Source organism: Microcebus murinus, chromosome 3 (assembly GCF_040939455.1).
Source record: "Microcebus murinus isolate Inina chromosome 3, M.murinus_Inina_mat1.0, whole genome shotgun sequence".
NCBI classification, from domain to species: domain Eukaryota; kingdom Metazoa; phylum Chordata; class Mammalia; order Primates; family Cheirogaleidae; genus Microcebus; species Microcebus murinus.
The window spans coordinates 53,613,244-53,631,501 of NC_134106.1; the positions used below are offsets into that span (position 1 = coordinate 53,613,244).

At 45.3% G+C, this 18,258-nt stretch overlaps 1 protein-coding gene across 1 annotated transcript in view; it reads left to right on the plus strand.

The window, feature by feature from the left end:
• The first annotated feature begins 6,797 nt into the window (after nucleotides 1-6,797).
• The window catches only part of SLC1A4 (solute carrier family 1 member 4), a 31,284-nt gene continuing 19,823 nt past the window's right edge, over nucleotides 6,798-18,258 (plus strand). Inside the window, exon 1 of the mRNA XM_012764933.3 lies at nucleotides 6,798-7,608. Within this exon, the coding sequence (XP_012620387.2) occupies nucleotides 7,082-7,608 (527 nt within the window). The 5' untranslated portion in view covers nucleotides 6,798-7,081. The remainder of the gene's footprint in view (nucleotides 7,609-18,258) is intronic.

An 18,258-nucleotide genomic window follows, 5' to 3' on the forward strand; every position in this document is an offset into this window, starting at 1 on the left:
AGTAGGATCGCTGAGCCCCGGAGATTGAGGTTGCTGTGAGCCAGGCTAACGCCACGGCACTCACTCTAGCCTGGGCAACAAAGTGAGACTCTGTCTCAAAAACAAAACAAAACAAAACAAAACAAAACAAAATTATGCTTTAGTTTTCTTTTAATCCAGATTTCCATTGCATTTGGTGGTTACATCTCCTTAATCTATTAACTGGAAGAATTAAAAGTATATATTATACATGCCTGGTTCCTAACTCCAGAGCTACAAAAATAAAATTTCCAAGGCAGAGCTCTGGAATCTGTCCTTTTCAAACTTTTTCTAGGTGACTCTGATGAGAGTCAAATTTGGGGACCTCTGAGCTCTTCTTGTAAGGTTAGTTATCTTTTCAGGAGTCCCTATCTTTTCCTTCAAATAGACTTTAATCCACTTAAGTGAATGCTTGTGCCAGGCACAGTAAATTCTTGTGAGAACCATAGCTCAGTCTAATTGATACTCATTTCTTCTCTACCCTCTCCAAGCCCCCACCTCTCTAATCCCACCTGCTTCTTGCCTCTTAGCACTGCACTTAGCAAGAAGGTCTTGATTGACAGGGGCTTTGAGGCCTAGCCCTAGACCTTATCTTGGACATCTCTTTAATTCTAAACTCTGTTAATTCAATGCCCTTATAAATAATTCTTGATTAAATAATGAGGGGATGGCTTGTTGAAATGCAGGTTCCTAGACCCTCTTCCAGGATTAAGAATATGCATTTAAGCCCACTAACTTAAGGAATTATTACTCCTCTTTTTGTATTCACTCTATGGGCCTTGCAGACAGGTTGATTCTCAGCAAGCAGCTCAGTAAACATCTGGCTGTGTCGCTGAATTAAATTCCTCTCCCTAGAACTGCCACCCACAAACGCAGACAACAACCTAACTTACATTCCCATCTTTTAACTCATTTCTTTCGGTGTGCCTATTTCACCAGTCCTCTCTAAGAAGAAAATATCTTACTAAGGCAAAAGTTTCTTAACAAAAAAAAAAGAAGAAAATATCAGTTAATGTATCTTTAGCTGGTCTCTAAAACTATAGAAACAGACAACTGATTTCTGGGTCATTCTGCCTTTTACCTCCACTCTGACCAAATTCCCTTTTTAGTATTGACTCAAATTGTTTATCTGAGTCTGGGCCTGACCTTTTGGTTCTAGGGGCATCTTTACAGCCCCTTTTCTCTCTCTCTTTTTTTTCTTCTTGGTGGGTAGAGATGATACCAAGGGGAGCCCACAGGAAGGATTATAGATTACAAAGTCACCAGTATTTTGATGCCAGTATGCCACTGGCATACAAGTTGTCCACCATGAAAGAAAAAGAATTTATTTATTATTTTAGATTTTCGCTTTGCTTGCTCTGTTTGCTAAGTAATCTGATCTATTTGAAAAGCAAATACTATTTTTTAAAATCACATTGTACTTTCTTCAAGCTATGTTTTGCTGACATGGGAACAACTTAACTGACATTTAACCTTTTTAACATAATTATTGATTAAACCATCTGGTGTCTCTTAGTTAAGGTAAAGAAGTACTCTGGAATCCAAATTTGCCTATGAGTAAGGATACAATTTTCTTTTTGCAGTTCATTCATGGCATGCTATATGATTCTAGTGATGCTCTTAATTACTCTTGTGAGATAAGGTGGAAAATATGTAATGGTCATTAGAGGTGAAGATAGAACTCAGATAACCTCTTTGCTAGCAGAAGCCAGCATGTGAGTATAACACAAACTATTCTCAAATACATATTGGGAGTGAAAAACAGTCACTTTGACAAGGTAGAGGTTAAATCACCGTTATCACTTTATAAGTAAGAAATCCATAGCCCTTGCTTTAATGAGGTAAACGGATTCTTTCTTTGTGATGGATGACGTAGTCATGGTTTTAAGAAAATGACTAAATGATGCCAAAGAAAGTTTTTTTTCTTTTATTTATTTTTTCAGTTGACAAGTAAAAATTGTATAGATTTATGGTGTACAAGATGATGTTTTGATACATATATACATTGTACAGTGGCTAAATCAAACTATTTCACATACATATTACTTCACATACTTATTTTATGGTGAGAACACTGAAAATCTACTTGCTTAGCAATTTTCAAGTATACAATATTGTTATTAACTACAGTCACTAAGATGTATGATAGATCTCTTGAACTTATTCCTCCTGTTCAGCTGGGATTTTGTGTCCTTTGACCAACATCTCCCCAATGCCCCTAGCCCCTAGCCTCTGGTAATCACCATTCTGATCTCTGTTTCTATGTGTTCAACATTTTTAGATTCCATATATAAGTGGGAGCATGCAGTATTTGTCTTTCTGTGCCTGGCTTAACATAACATCCTCCAGGTTCACTCATGTTGTTTCAATGATAGGATTTCCTTCTTTTCTAAGGCTGAATAGTATTCCATTTCCTACAACACTTACTCTGGGGGAATGTCAACAACTATGTAAGAGGTTTGACTTCACTGAGATTGCCATATTGTGAGGAAGCCCAAGCTAGCTATATGGGGGGGGGGGCGGTAAGAGGCGAGAAAGAGATGCCAAGCCAGCCCCAGCTATTCTAGCACTACCAGCCCAGGTGCCAGTCATGTGAATGAAAGAGCCATCTTAGACATTCCAACCTCAATAGATGAGATGTGGGAAAGAGCAAGGGATCCCAGTGAACAGCCAAAACCTAGGTCACAGGCATAGGACTCCAGCTGAGCTGTCTCAGCCATCTCCAACCATTAAGCCACCCCCACTGAGGTTTAGGTTATTGTGGAGCGGAGATGAGACCCCTTGCTATACCCTGTGTGAGTTTCTGGCCTACAAAATTATGAACATAAGAAAATGGTTGTCTGTTTGGGGCTGGTTGTTGTTTTATGCCAATATGGTTTGAGATGGTTTGTTATGCAGCAATAGATGATTGGAACAGATTTTTGAAGACAGCATTTGTATTATTCAGCTATTGCCACAATAATGCAGCACAACACAACTTTAAAATTCAGTGGGTTCCAACAAGTATTTATTTTTCTCACTCATAGGTCTGTGTGTTGACTGGGGTGCTCTTCGTTAGGCTGTGAAGTAGCTGGGCTCACTCTGTTGCCCAGGCTAGAGTGCCGTGGCATCAGGATAGCTCACAGCAACCTCAAACTCAAGGACTCAAGTGATCCTCCTGCCTCAGCCACCCAAGGCAGGCACTCACCACCACCACACTGCTAATTTTTTTGTTTGTTTCTATTTTTAGTTGCTTGGCTAATTTTTTCTATATTTTAGTAGAGACAGGGTCTCGCTCTTACTCAGGCTGGTCTTGAGCTCCTGACCTCAAGCAATCCTCCCACCTCGGCTTCCCAGAGTGATAGGATTACAAGCGTAAGCCATCATGCCCGGCCAAGGCATTTCTATAATTTGGTACTTATATCTATCTAGAACACAGAGAGAATACATATTAACATTGTGGAAGTAGGTGTCTAATATAGGAATCTTTTTTTTTTTCACTAAAAACCTACAAAAAGGAGGCACATAAATTTATGAAAAGAAAAAATGTTATAAAAGAACAAAAGAAGACGGATTAAGAAAAGAGAGGTCAGGCGTGGTGGCTCATGCCTATAATCCCAGCATTTTGGGAGGCTGAGGCAGGAGCACAGCTTGAGGTCGGGAGTTTGAGACCAGGCTAGGCAACACAGTGAGACCTCATCTTTACAAAAAGTAAAAAAATTAGCTGGACATGGTGGCACACACCTGTAGCCCTAGCTACTTGGCAAGCTAAGGCAGGAGGATTGCTTGAGCCCAGGAGTTTGAGGTTATAGTGAGCTATGATGATGCCACTGTACTCTAGCCTGGGCAGTAGAGCAAGACCCTGTCTCAAAAAAAGAGAGAGAGAGAGAGAAAGAAAGAAGGTAGAGTGAAACTCTCCACAGAGATATGGTAGCATCATCATTGCTGAGACCAGAAGAAGACACCTGTTTCTTGATTATCTCGCAAGTAGGCAGAGTGGTCATAGGGCAGCCAGTCCCTGAAAGATGCCTCAAGAGACCAGCTCCTTCCCAAGGAGAGGTTTTGCTAATTCAACAACAGATGTATTTGGCATGGTGTAAGGTACCCCCAAACACTGCTCTCCCACAGCGCACTACCCTTACATCCATAGTTCACGGATTTCCCCACTCCCAATTGAGGGTTAAGTATTAACGCAGCTCTGGGGTGCACAGGAACAACACAAAAAGCTGTGGGCAGCAAGCAGAGCTAGAGCAAAGGGAATTCAGAAAGCCTATGGGAGGGGAATGACATCTGAACTGGGACTGGATGGAGAGGCGAAAAAACCCAAAATGTGGGAATAGCACACGGTCCCTTTTTTGTTGGGTGCATTGATGGCACAAGGCTGTAGAGTGAGCTGAGGCCAAGATCATGGCAGGCCTTGAAAGCCAGGATGAGGAACACATTCCTAATGCAGTGGGAGCCACTGAAGGCTTTTGAACAAGAAGTGATAAGAAGGAGTTGTCTTCCAATACTGTTCTTCTGTGTTTCTTTAGTAACATAAGCTCTGATTTTTAACTGGGTGCATGCCTGTGCAAAATAAAAATTACATTTCCTAAGTTCTCTTGCAGCTAGGTGTGGTCACTTAAGTAAATTCTAGTTAATGAACTATAAGGGAAAGAATGTGTGCAACTTTTGGAAAGTGTTCTTTCTTACAGGGAGAAGGCACACCCTCATTGCTCCTTCTTTTTTCCTGCTGCATAAAAGGTGAACCTAATCCTAAAATGTATATTACTCATTAGGAAGATTAGACCGGGCAAGGCAAAATACAGGATGGAACAAGGGGAGCATTGGAGGTGGGAAGACCAATTCAGAGAACATTTCAGAAGCCCAGAAAAGAAGTGAGGACATAAGAACTGAGCCAGTACGGTCTCAGTGGAAATGGATGGGAGAGGTGGGTGTGATAAATATTTCAAAAGAAATGTCTGTAGAACTTGGCAAACTATCAGATGAGAGAAGGCATGGCAGAGGGAAGAATCAAAGGTCACTTTGAAGTTTCGCACAGAGGTGACTGGGTCAATGATGTTTTAACAGAAATGGGGGAGGAGGAGGATGAGCAGACCTAAGGGAGGCAACCATGAGTTTGGTTTTGAACATGCTGAGTTGGGCCGTGTGCAGGACATTCAGGCGGAGATGTGAAGCTGGCAGTTGGAAAGGCATTTCTAGAACATGATTTGAGTTGTCTTTTGCATAAAAACAGTACTCAAAACAAAGGGGGGGGCTGATTGGCAAGATAGAGTGTGTGTCTGTAGGAATTACTCTTCCGTGCACACAGAGAAATAAACTGCATTCTGGAAAACCAGATAAAAATATGTACAGTTCCTCACCTGACACTACCTCCTCCCTCCCACACAAACAAACAAACAAAACGCCCTGCAGGCTTCAACAAGTAGTTGCCTGGCTTCAAGTAATGAACTCTTCACCGTCTCAAAATTTGGACAGCTCCTTAAGGTTCCTTATGAAGGCATTTTGATTTGCACAAACATCTGTCGTGACATGTTTTAAGATGACTCCTTTTCAGCAAAAAGTCAATAGTAAATCGCCATCCTTCTCAATTCAGGTGAGCCACACTTAAGAAGACTTCCCCTTCACAGAAGCCTTCAAAGAACACTTTCTTTTAAAAGCAGAATGAGAAAATACAAAAATATAATAAATGTGACACAGTAAAACAAACTCTGCAGAGGGTTCCCTTATAGATGCTGCGGTCAGAGGAGATATTAAATAAAGGAGGAAATCAAAAGAACGTGAACAATAAGGAACCACCTTTCAGGCTGGCCAAACGGTTGACTGCGCTGCTTTCGCGCCAAGGCTGGGCCGGGGGATGGAAGAGGTTAAAATCCAGTGGCGCGCGATTTTCAGCTGAGGTTACGTGGCAGAAACCAACTGGAAATCATGGCGTGAGAGCTCTGTTTCTTCTACAAGAGTTTTGTGTCCTCGGCGCGCCTGCTGCGCACAACTGTCCGGAGACCCAGGCCCCATCCCCCAACCGCCAGACCACAGGCCCAGGAGCGCCCAGGTGCGCGCGGTGGCATGGCCCGGGCGCGCTGGGTTTGGTGCCATCACGAGTCACCTTTCACTTGGGGTAAAAGCTTAGTTAGAACCCTTAAAGAGCGAGTGATAAGGCTTTTCTCATTCATCCATCCTTCCTTTGTCTCGGGGCTGGGCCTGCACTGGCACCCTGGCGTGCTTTACCGCGAGACCCCACAGGACCCCTCGAGGAAAGGATTTTACTCCGGAGGGACGCGGCAGAAGGACTGCCTGGGCCTCCTCATCGCGCGCGGCCCCTTCGCTGTACAGACCCGCGACCTCTCAGAGCGCCAAAGCCCCAGCCCCGAAGCCTTCCCCTCCCCCAACCCCCAGGACCAGGAACGTCGCCGAGTTCCACATTCTCGCGGGCGCTCTGACTACGAGGGCCCAGACCCCAGCCGGCCGGAGAGGCCCCGAGAGGTACCAACTAGCCCCGGCCGTCCTTCAGGCCGCGCCTCCGCCGGCCGCCCTGGAGCCAGCCTCCGTTAGCCGGGCCGGGAGGCGGTGGCTGGCGTCGGGATTGGCGGGAGCCCTCCGCGCCCCCGTGGCCCTGGGCAGAGCCTCCCGCCCCGCCGCCACTCACTCCGCGCCAGTCGCCTGGGTTGGGGCGCGAGGCTCGCGGCGGCCGCGGCGGCTCCCGGGCTCCAATTGGCCAAGGCCGCGGGGGGCGGGGCGGGGGGTGTGAAGGGGGCGGGCTCAGGCCTCTCCCCGCTCCCTCCTCCCGGGCGCGGCCTCGCTCGCGCCTCCCGCGTTGCATCATCTCCAGCCGGTGGCTGCTCGGGAAAGGCTGGGCGCGGCGCGACCCATTCCGCCCGGGGCTCCACGCGCACTCCTGCGCCTCTCCTCGCCCTTCTCGCACCTGCTCCTGGGCCAGGCCGGGAGACCCCCTGGGGACGCTTCCCAGAACCTGCGGGGCGCGTCTGGCAGACCTCACCAGCTCCGTGCGATCCATTCTTTGGGAGCCCCGTCTCCTTCCAGAGTCTGAGTCTTCTGCTTCCAGCTCGGAGCGGCAGGCCCAGCCATGGAGAAGAGCAGCGAGACCAACGGTTACCTCGACAGCGTCCAGGCCGGGCCTGCGGGGGGGCCCAGCGCGCCAGGGACCGCGGCGGGACGCGCGCGGCGCTGCACCGGTTTCCTGCGGCGCCACGCGCTGGTGCTGCTCACCGTGTCGGGGGTGCTGGCGGGCGCGGGCCTGGGCGCGGCGCTGCGCGGGCTCAGGCTGAGCCACACGCAGATCACCTACCTGGCCTTCCCTGGCGATATGCTGCTCCGCATGCTGCGCATGATCATCCTGCCGCTGGTGGTCTGCAGCCTGGTGTCCGGCGCCGCCTCCCTGGACGCCAGCTCCCTCGGGCGTCTGGGCGGCATCGCGGTCGCCTACTTTGGGCTCACCACGCTGGGTGCCTCCGCGCTCGCCGTCGCCTTGGCGTTCATCATCAAGCCGGGGGCCGGTGCCCAAACCCTTCAATCCAGAGACCTGGGGCTGGAGGTTTCGGGGCCTCCACCAGTCACCAAAGAGACGGTGGACTCTTTCCTCGACTTGGCCAGGTAACGCACTCCACCTCGCCCAGGGCTCAGGGGAGATGCCAGCTCTCTAATGCATCTCCGGTTCATACATACATACACTCATATACTCCTAAGAGTTCATTCTTAGTTGGCTGTTGGTGGGATTTTTAAAATATAAAAATAACGTCTGGAGTCTTTGCATGCTGACCACACCTTTGCAAACAGCTGGGGTACAACGGACAATTGAAAGAGCAGGGCCACATCTTTTAGCAAGAAAGGATGGTTAGGTAGGCGTGTTAGGGAAGAGTCAGCTGTCCCACCTGTACTTTACCCCTATACTTTCTGTGCTGCCCTCCCCTGTAAAAATGTTCCGATGATGTCCCAGTATCCTCATCCCATTTCCGCCCCAAGGTGCCCAAAAGCTTCTGGGAGCATTGGTTAAATTTTGCCTTTGAGGAAACTTTGTTGGGCCATCCTGCTTGCATTCTGTGGCTTTCTCTGTGTCAGCCCTTGGGCTGCTAAGGAAGCTGGCAATTTTCTGAAGAGTTGTCAGATCCAAGGATAGTGGCGCTGTGGTTAGTTGTATGGGGCCTATCACCCAGAAATATGCCTCTCCTGGGGGCTTGGGACAGTTTGCTGTCCACCCCAGTCAGGGCCACTGTATCGCGTTCCCAAGGCCTTTCTTTGTGGGAAGGTGTGAGTTCTAGAGGGAAAGGAGAGAGGAGCATCTTCACTTAGCTTTGCCTGCTTTTTGTGACTGTTAGAAGTTGCATTTCATCCCTTGAGATGATGTGGTGTAGTTTCTGGAATTATCCAAAGCATCGATTTTTCTTGGTTTCTGGGTTAATGCAAAGTTCACAGATGGGAAAACTGCAGCCTTGCAGGTATTTACTGATGTGACCGCTGTTCCGTTGAGTGAGGAGTCCCACAGGCTCCCTCTCTAGGTTTCTGATTATTCTGGATTCCGAGCTTTGGAGGTACATTTTGTCTTGAGTCACTGAGGCAAAGTTCCTCATTGCTGAGGCTGTGAAAAACAGCAAACCCTGGGCAAAGTGAATTGATTGCCTTTTCCACTGTTTCCATTTTTCCTTCTGGAAAATGTGATGACCGTCTGCCACTTAAGAGAGAAATTGTTCATTTAAAACAACCAAACAGAAAATCCAGGACATCTGTATTGGAAGAAAAAACTCTGATGAGAAGGACCAAAAGTTCTCGCAAAAGGGCAGGTGGGGGTGGCCTGTTAGAACGTTGATGGGATCCCAGCCTTTGTTCTGTGTCTGGCAGCTTGATGTTTGGAGTCTTTAGAGATTTTTTTGGTTTGGAGACTTTGGGCGGGTGCTGGAAAAAAGAAATCTACTGAGGTTGAGAGCACCTTTGACTTATTACCTTCAGGATATCAGTCAGCTCTCGCAGGGAGGGAAGGCAATTAGGGGGTTAAAGGATTCTTTTTTTGCAGGGATCTGTGGTCCAGGGAGGGAGTGTGGATATTCAACTCTGCTTGCTGGTGGCAACCCATAGAAAGCCTCAATAGTATTCTTTTATCTCCTGAAGGGGGCGTGGGAGGGTTACCTCATTACCACCTGCCCAAGAAGGGTTTTCTAGCTTTAGGTCCAAGCCCCTTCAGCCCCTGCTTCTGAAGTGAATGGTGACCCCATGTCACAGCTTAGCAGTCAGTGTAGGTGCAACTTTTCAATGACTTGGGCTATGCTTGTATGGGAGGACTAAGAGCGGCTTTGTCATGGCTTGCTAGGAACAGGTCGTGTTTCCTAATGCTTTCAATAGCCAGTTCCATTCAGTCTAGCAGCTCATGGATAATGGTAGGGCAGGTGGTATATCCTATTTTACGACTGAGGAAACTGAGAGAGAGATTAAGCGATTTGCTCAAGGTCATGCAGTGGCTTATCAAAAGAGGGATTAGAAGAAGTAACTGCCACACAGTTTAGGGCTCTCTATTTCTCCTATTGTCTTCCCCCCAAGTTCACATGCCATAGTAATAATATCACATTCCTAGTCTAGTGCAACTGTCTCAGAAATGTTTTTCCTGGGCCAAAAGAGGATCTAGGTAAGCATATGACTGGGTTGGGGCAAATGCCCACTTCCTCCAACCAGGGGTTGAGGCTGAGCTCCTTAAATGAAGGAAAAGTGTGTGTGTCCTGCTCGGGTTAGGTTTATGGTTAGCAGCTTATGGGAGGAAACTTGAGTTTTGAGCCACCGGAAATACTTCCGGGGTCTGGGTAGTCTCTGGGGTCAAATTACTTCCTTTAAGAAAACCTCATGAGCCAGGCGCGGTGGCTCACACCTGTTCAGAATATAAACACCTGGAAGAGTGGAATAAGTCTCTGATGAGTCAGCATAGCTGCTGCTAAGGCCTTGTACTAAAGTCCATCCCTTTCCTGGTGGTAGAGTGGCTCCAGAACTCCCTCAGGGTCTCTATGCCATGATTTCTGACTTATTTTTAATTTAATTTAATTAATAATTTTTTTAAAGGCAAGCTTGAGGTGAAATTTGTTGAGGGGGAGCAAGATAGGATTACAGGGCAGGAGCAAGATAAAGGTTTGTAGAGCAACATACATACTCCACGGATGATGACCGGACCCCTTATTGCTGCAGAAAAAGAACTCTAATTTATTTTTTAAAGTGAGAACTACAAGTCAGAAAGAGATGAAGCTAATAGGTATTCATTGTATGTATGTGTTTAAATTCAAAATGTCATTGCTGAGTGGTTTGATTTCCTAACACACAGTGGATTAGAAATAACAAAGTAGACCGGGGAGTTGGGGTCAGGAGGCTGGTGCTGGGAGCACCGAGAAGGACCACCCAGTAGCGGCTGGCAGGTGGGAGAATCACAGTCTCCCTGAGCAGCCCAGAAATCCATGCCTGGGAACCTGGAACAGTATAAGAGTTCAGAACTGTGTGTGACCCACGGCTTTGTCTTGTGGTTTTTTCATCCACAATGAAATGATTTGGGCACCAAAGAACAGAAAGGGGTTATCAGGAAACTAGCCATCGTGGAACTTCTTGGTCCCTAATAATGCTTATTGGTTATGGGGCATGGCTGTAACTTTTCTGTTCCTTGGTTTCCTCATCATTATAATGGAGAGATTATGATAATGGATCATAATCATAGGATTATGATCTACTTCATAGGATTGTGTTGAGGGTTAAATGAGTTGTGTCTGTAAAGCTCTTAGAATAGGGATGGCCCAATATATACTTGCAATATTACAGAGTGATTGGGTTTTTCCAGTTCACATGAGCTAATGGGGACAGCCCTCTTTCCAAAGCCTGAATAAATACCGGTAAATGGGAAGAAAAAGAATGTTTAGGGGAGCTCAAGATGACTTAGAGCTAATATAGTCTTTATTTATTTATGTTTTTCGAAACAGGGTTTCACTTTGTCACCCAGGCTAGAGTGCAGTGGTGCCATCATAGCTCACTGTAACCTTGAACTCCTGAGCTCAAATGATCCCCCTGCCCCAGTCTACTGAGTAGTTGGGACTACAGGTGTGTGCCATCATGCCCAGCTAATTTTTAAAAACATTTTTTAGAGATGGGGTCTTACTATGTTGCTCAGGCTGGTCTTGAACTCCTGGTCTCATGCAATCTTCCTGCTTCAGCCTCCGAAAGTGCTAGGATTACAGGCCTGAGCCACAATGCCCGGGTGAGCCAATGTAGTCTTTAGGTTTATTGGGAACCACATGGCATCTGGTGGAGAGGAAGTGAACAGTGATTATATTTTGGACTAATAGAATCACACTATGGGAAATTTTGAAAATGGAAAAAAAGTCAAAACTAAACACAGAAGAGCTTACCATTCTGAAATGGTGCAGAAGTACTCCCAGATCCTCACTGACATTCTGGTTCCATTTTGCCCTGCCTTACATGCTTATGGTCTCCAAAGTTGACTTTAGTTTTCTTCAGCTATAAATTGAAAGGATTGAGGCCACTGGCTTCTTCCATTGCTTTGGGCTCTAAAATTTATAGTTTTCAAATGGAGAACCAGAAGCTTAACTGCCAAGAAGGCAGATAGGGACAGCACCTGGGCCCAGGGCTCCTATCTGCGCTGGCATCCAGAAGAATGGCCCTGGGCCACCGTCTTTTGCAGTAGTGTAGCAGGTTGCTGCCATGTACATTGTACATACAATTAGGATTTTGTCTGCTGCCTGGCTTCTTAGGTCTTTTTAGTTTTGTTTTGGTTTTTTTTTTTCCTTATGCTCATTTTCTTAATAGGAAACAGTGCCCCAAACCTTTCCCTTCACAGAGGGACATGTGATAGACTCACCTTCCTTCCCAAGGACTGGAGTGAATATGTGTGATGCCTCTCAAGCTGCAAAGAACACATTTCTTGAGTGGGTACAAAGAAACCTATCAGAGACTGGGTTGTAATATTAGACCCTAGATGGCAAAGTCAAGGGAGTGAGTTGTGAATAATTTCTTTTAAATATTGACTATGGGCCGAGCACGGTGGCTCATGCCAGTAATCCTAGCACTTTGAGAGGCTGAGGCAGGAGAATTGCTTGAGGCCACGAGTTTGAGACCAGCCTGAGCAAGAATGAGACCCTGTCTCTACTAAAAATATAAAAGTTAGGTGGGCGTGGTGGCATGTGCCTGTAGTTCCAGCTACTCGGGAGGCTAAGGCACGAGGATCTCTGGAGCCCAGGGGTTTGAGTTACAGTGAGCTATGATGATGCCACTGCACTCTAATGTGGGTGACAAAGCAAGACTGTCTCCAAAATAAATAAATAAATATTGCCTATGGCAGGTTGTCTTAACTATGCCTATGTCTCTCTCTTCTGTAGGCAAGATAAAGACTCTTAGTTCATCTAAGAAGGATCCCAATTAACAGAGGTCTCTAAGCCTAACTAGTCACTAAAGGAAAAAAATAGCAGCTTGTAATTAAAAAAACAAAAACAAAACACCCCAGAATTTTTAACTCTTGCCATTCCCTCTACCGCCAAGGAGAGCACCTGAATAGTTTAGAGAATGAGCAGGGCACACACCCAGATAGGCGGCTTGGGGAGTGATTAAGAAGAGACTCTAAAGCCAACTACCTGCGTTTGCATCCCAGCTCTACCACTTACTAGCTGTATGTGGACAAGTCATTTCTCTGCCTCAGTGTCCTTATCTATAAAATGGGGCCAATAAGATGTACTACCTAGAATTGTTGTGAGGATTAAATGAATTAATATATGAGTCCCTTGCTATATTCTAGTGTGTCCTAGCCTGTCAGGACAGCTGAGAGCTACTTGATACAGAGAGTGAGTGCGTTCTTAACTTGATTTTCCCCAAAATTCCCCACACCAGGGGTCCAGCCCTACTCTTTCCGGCTGGAATCCAAAGCTGGATGTAGGCTTTAAAAAAAGAGTAGATTATGGCCGGGCGCGGTGGCTCACGCCTGTAATCCTAGCTCTCTGGGAGGCCGAGGCGGGCGGATTGCTCGAGGTCAGGAGTTCGAAACCAGCCTGAGCAAGAGCGAGACCCCGTCTCTACTATAAATAGAAAGAAATTAATTGGCCAACTAATATATACAAAAAATTAGCCGGGCATGGTGGCACATGCCTGTAGTCCCAGCTACTTGGGAGGCTGAGGCAGGAGGATCCCTTGAGCCCAGGAGTTTGAGGTTGCTGTGAGCTAGGCTGACGCCATGGCACTCACTCTAGCCTGGGCAACAAAGCGAGACTCTGTCTCAAAAAAAAAAAAAAAAAAAAAAGAGTAGATTAACCCCCACTCCTACTCATCAGAGTGTGAGTCCACCACCCCCAGCCCTCCTGAGCTTCTAGCCCTGTAGGGAGTACCAAGATCTGAAGTGGTATATTCTTGTTAACTGGCTCTAACAATAAACACCAGGGAGAATAAATATTTATCAGGTATACATACTGTGCCATATCCTGTTCTGAAGAGTCTTTGAAATGTTCATAGATTTGGTAAAGAGTTTTTGAACTTCAAAGGAAATATTTTTTGGGGAAAAAATACCTAAGCAAAAGTAAATTGTTTTACATTCTTCTCATATAGAACAGGGAAACACATCCCACCTGGACAATAGGGTCAGAAGAACAAACGGTATCAGATGCATAAAGAAGGAACATTTTTGAAGTTTGCCATTATGTGAGCTGAATGAGTCTGCGCTGCGCCTCCAATGGCAGTTCTACCTTTGCCAGCTCAGCCCTGGCTCATATCAGTTTTTCTTTTTTTGTTGTTCTATATAATGTATCCAAAGAATCTTATAATCCTGGAAAGGCTTGTTCATTTGTTCTCTCCCATTGTGGTCTGACTTGGGTCTCTGGATATATTAATAGCAGTATAATCTTGGAGGTTTCGCACTTTGGAGGTTTTTTACTTTGACCTACTGTAAGAAATACATTTTACATTATGGCATCCACACACATACAGCACCACAAACACAAACTGAAACACAAGTTCCACCGAACAATATTGTAAATGTGATACATGCTGATATTTTGTTTACTGTATTTCATCTTTTATTAAATATTTGTTAAAGCCAATAAATTGATTTCATGGCCTACTCATGTTTGAGGAACTGTGGCTCAATGCACATGTTGTACTATGTAATTCAAGTAGATATCTCAGGATCAAACAACAGAAAAAGGAAATACTTGTGAACTTGAATAAGATGAAGAGCTCAGTGGTTAGAAGTGCCTTAACACCCAGTGACATTGAGTGACATGGAGAGACGAGCACAGAAAGACCATTGGGTCCTCCTGAATTCCAGGCTCTGGGCGTCAAAACTCTCCATCTCTGGGTATGATGGACACTAGCTACATGTGGCTATTTAAATTTAACTAGTTTATCCTGGGGACCAGTTAGGAGATTAAAAATGAATAAATAAATTTCTAGTGGACAGTGCTGACGCAGAAGAAACAGAGATGGGACATGAGTCAGCTCAGTGACTGGGCACGGGTGTGTCCATGTGCTAAGAGGGGATGGAACGGGGTCACCTCCAAAGTCCTTCCAGCTCAATGTGCCTCATTTTGAAAGCCCGCGAAGTTACCCTGTGAATGTGAGGAGTTGGGAAACATGCTGAAGATGGAGTTCTGGGAAGCAAGACTGCCCGAGGAGCAGCGGATCCTAGAATCCAAGAGAGTTCAGGACTAGGAAAGAGCCAGAGTTTACTATAGCGTCTGTTTGAAAGCCAGAGGACAGAACAAAAGAAGAGAACAGAGAAATGTTTTGCTTTACACAGGCAGCCTCAGCTCCTCACCCTTGGGGACAGCGGGAGGGAACTTCTGTTGCTCCTGGTCTGTGGCAGCCAGAGGGGCGGAGTGAAAGCAGGATGTTCTTTGTGAGGTCTTCAGCTCACTGCCCCTGGGGGAGTCCTTCCTAGGGACTGAAGTCTGAGCATGGAGCTATATCATCTAAACAAAGCTCAGCCATCCCATTGAATGCATAGGGTTTTTTTTTGGTTAGAAAATCTCTATTATCACTGTATCTTTTAAAACAATTTTGAGGTATGATTTACATACAATAAAATGTACCCATTTTAGGTGTGCAGTTCAAGGAGTTTTGACAAATGGATAACTCGTGTAACTACCACCACAGTGAAGACACTGAAAAATTCCAGGCACATTACCTGTTGAAAAGCAAATAAAAATCAGATACTGAATATTTCCATCACCCTGACTCTTCTCAGCAACGCTCCTTCTCCAGCCCTGGCCTCAGGCAGCGGATCTGCTTTTTATCACTATAAGTTAGTTTTGCTTTTCCTAGCCTAGTTTTATATCAATGGAATCATTTGGTATATACTTTTCTTTGTCTTCTTTTGCTCGGCACAGTGTTGCTGAGATCATCCATGTTGTTGTGTATATGAATTGGTTCCTTTTTATTGCCAAGTGGTATTTCATTGTATGGATTTATCACAATCTGTTTATCCATTCATCTGTTGATGGACATTTGGGTTTCTGGCTATTATGAATGTATACAGGTCCTTTTTGTAGACGTATTTTCATTTCTGTTGGGTAAATATCCAGGAGTGAAATTGTTGGGTCTTATGGTAAGTACATGTTTAACTTGTTGGGGGGTGAGTGTATGTTTAACTTTATCACAAACTATCAAAGCACATTGTGTTCTTAAGAACTTGATTGGGTGGGGGGGCAGGAGTTGCCGTTTTGCCTCTAGTATTTTCTGTATCCCTTGTTCCCACTAGATTTTGTAGACTAGATATCGTAGACAGTCGGAAAACAGGTCAGTGGCTACTAGAAGTTGCGGGTTAAGGCCATGGTTCGTTCTGGGTAAGGTGGTATTGGGTTATTTCTCATGGTAAAGAGACCCAGGCAGGACAGATAGAAGGATTTAAACAAATAGTGATGTGCTCCTTGGAAGAGAGTGCATTTCGAGGTGGTGGGGAAAAGGCTGTGCTTGTACCAATCGAGGAAACAGCTAATACCTAAAGGATGCAAGATTTTTGCAGGAGAAATTGTTCCCTGTGGGGAAGGCATAAAGCTTGTAACCCAGCTCTTTTCTTAACTTCCCTGTCCTCATGGAGAGAGCACCTGAGGCCAGCTTGGTCTGGGAACTACTGAGAGTTGTCATGTGGTGGATATAGAACAAAGAAACCTTGGCACAGGGCCCCTTTCTGCTTCTGACTAGTATAGCAAATGGAAATGAGATCTCAAACCTAGCCCACAGGATTGAAATATGTAAGGAAGTTGCTTTGTAATGGAAATGATAAGCAAATGTAAGTTGTTATTCATCTACATGCTAAAAACAAGCCAAGACAAGTTGCTAGTCTATTTCTGTCTTTTTCTTGAAGTGAATATACCTGTGATAAAGATCAAATTTCTGACTACAATTTTGCAATACTTAATTCAGTTAAAGATTACTTTCTTCTGCTTAAATGTAGGCACATGCTTGCTGGTATTCTCTAAGAATGCTAAAAGCAATTCAGGTTTTATAGACAAGTTTGGGAAATGCTGTGCTGCCCCCTCTAAATGCCGGCAATCCTGTGAGAGCACCCCAAGTGTTCTAATGGAGTCATGTTTGCTTCTCCTTAACCTTGTTGGCAGGTGTATTAGTTATCTATTCCTACATAACGAATTACCACAAATTTAGCAGCTTAAAATCCCACACGTTTGTCATCACGCAGTCTCTCTGGGGTCAGGAATCCTGGCACAGCTTAGTTGGCTCTTCTGTTTCTGAGTCTCTTACAAGGCTGCAGTCAAGGTGGCAGCTAGGGCTGGGGTCTCATCTGAAGGCTCAGCTGAGGAGGGATTCACTTCTGGGGTCATGTGGTTGTTGGCAGAGCTCAGTTCCTTGAAGTTTGAACTGGGAGCATTAGTTCCTTGTTGGCTATTGGCTGGAAGCCACCCACGGTTCCTAGTCATGTGGGTCTTTCCAACATAATAGCTTTTCTTCAAAGCATGCAAGCCCAGAAGACAATAAGAAGAGTTGGCTACAAGATGGAAGCTACAATTTTATGTAACCAAATCATGGATGTGACATCCCATCACCTTTGCCACATTCTGTTGATTAGAAGCAATTCGGAGGCCTCACCCACACTCAAGGGTTGACACAAAGGTGTGAATACCAGGAGGCCATCTTAGACTCTGCCTGCCAAGCTGGGTTGCAGCCAGACCTGCCTAGCTCTGAAACCCAATGCACTGCAAAGAGTTGCCTGGAGACTCTAGTGCTAGGTGAACAACCCAACCACAGGAGTAAATTAGTGGATAAGTCTGGAATAAGTTATAAAGGGTAATTCAGACTCTCGTTCTTCTAGACTTACTCTTCTTGCAGGAAGTGGGTGAAACAAAGGTACTGTCAGCTGGAATATAATTTCTTGAATATCAAAACCAGTATCCTACACAGAAGCTGACCCAAAGGTGATCTGTAATAAAAACGATTTGCATGTTGGGCTCAATCAGCTGCATTGCCCTCCTTTTATAACAAATGTTTTATAATATCCCTCATGCTAAAATGAAATCCAGGCTGGGCGTGGTGGCTCACGCCTGTAATCCTAGCTCTCTGGGAGGCCAAGGCGGGTGGATTGCTCAAGGTCAGGAGTTCGAAACCAGCCTGAGCAAGAGCGAGACCCCCTCTCTACTATAAATAGAAAGAAATTAATTGGCCAACTAATATATAAAGAAAAAATTAGCCAGGCATGGTGGCGCACGCCTGTAGTCCCAGCTACTCTGGAGGCTGAGGCAGGAGGATCGCGTGAGCCCAGGAGTTTGAGGTTGCTGTGAGCTAGGCTGACGCCACGGCACTCACTCTAGCCTGGGCAACAAAGCGAGACTCTGTCTCAAAAAAAAAAAAATAAAAAAAAAAAAAAAGAAAATGAAATCCACAAATAGAATTTACCTGCCCTTCCAGTCTGAGCAAGAGTGAGACCCCGTCTCTACTAAAAAAATAGAAAAATAATTAGCTGGGCATGTTGGCATGCACCTCTAGTCCCAGCTACTTATGAGGCTGAGGCAGGAGGATCACTTGAGCCTAGGAGTTTGAGGTTGCTGTGAATTAGGCTGATGCTGTGGCACTCTAGCCAGGCAACAGAGCAAAACTATGTCTCGAAAAAAAAAAAAAAAAAAAAGAATTTACGTTTCCACATAATTTTAAAACATCAATATGATCAATATGACTTAACTGTAATATAAAACACAAAAGGAAAATAATATAATAAAAACAATGTGATTTAGTATGTAAATGCTCTAAAACAAAATGGTTGGATGCTTGCCCCTGAAT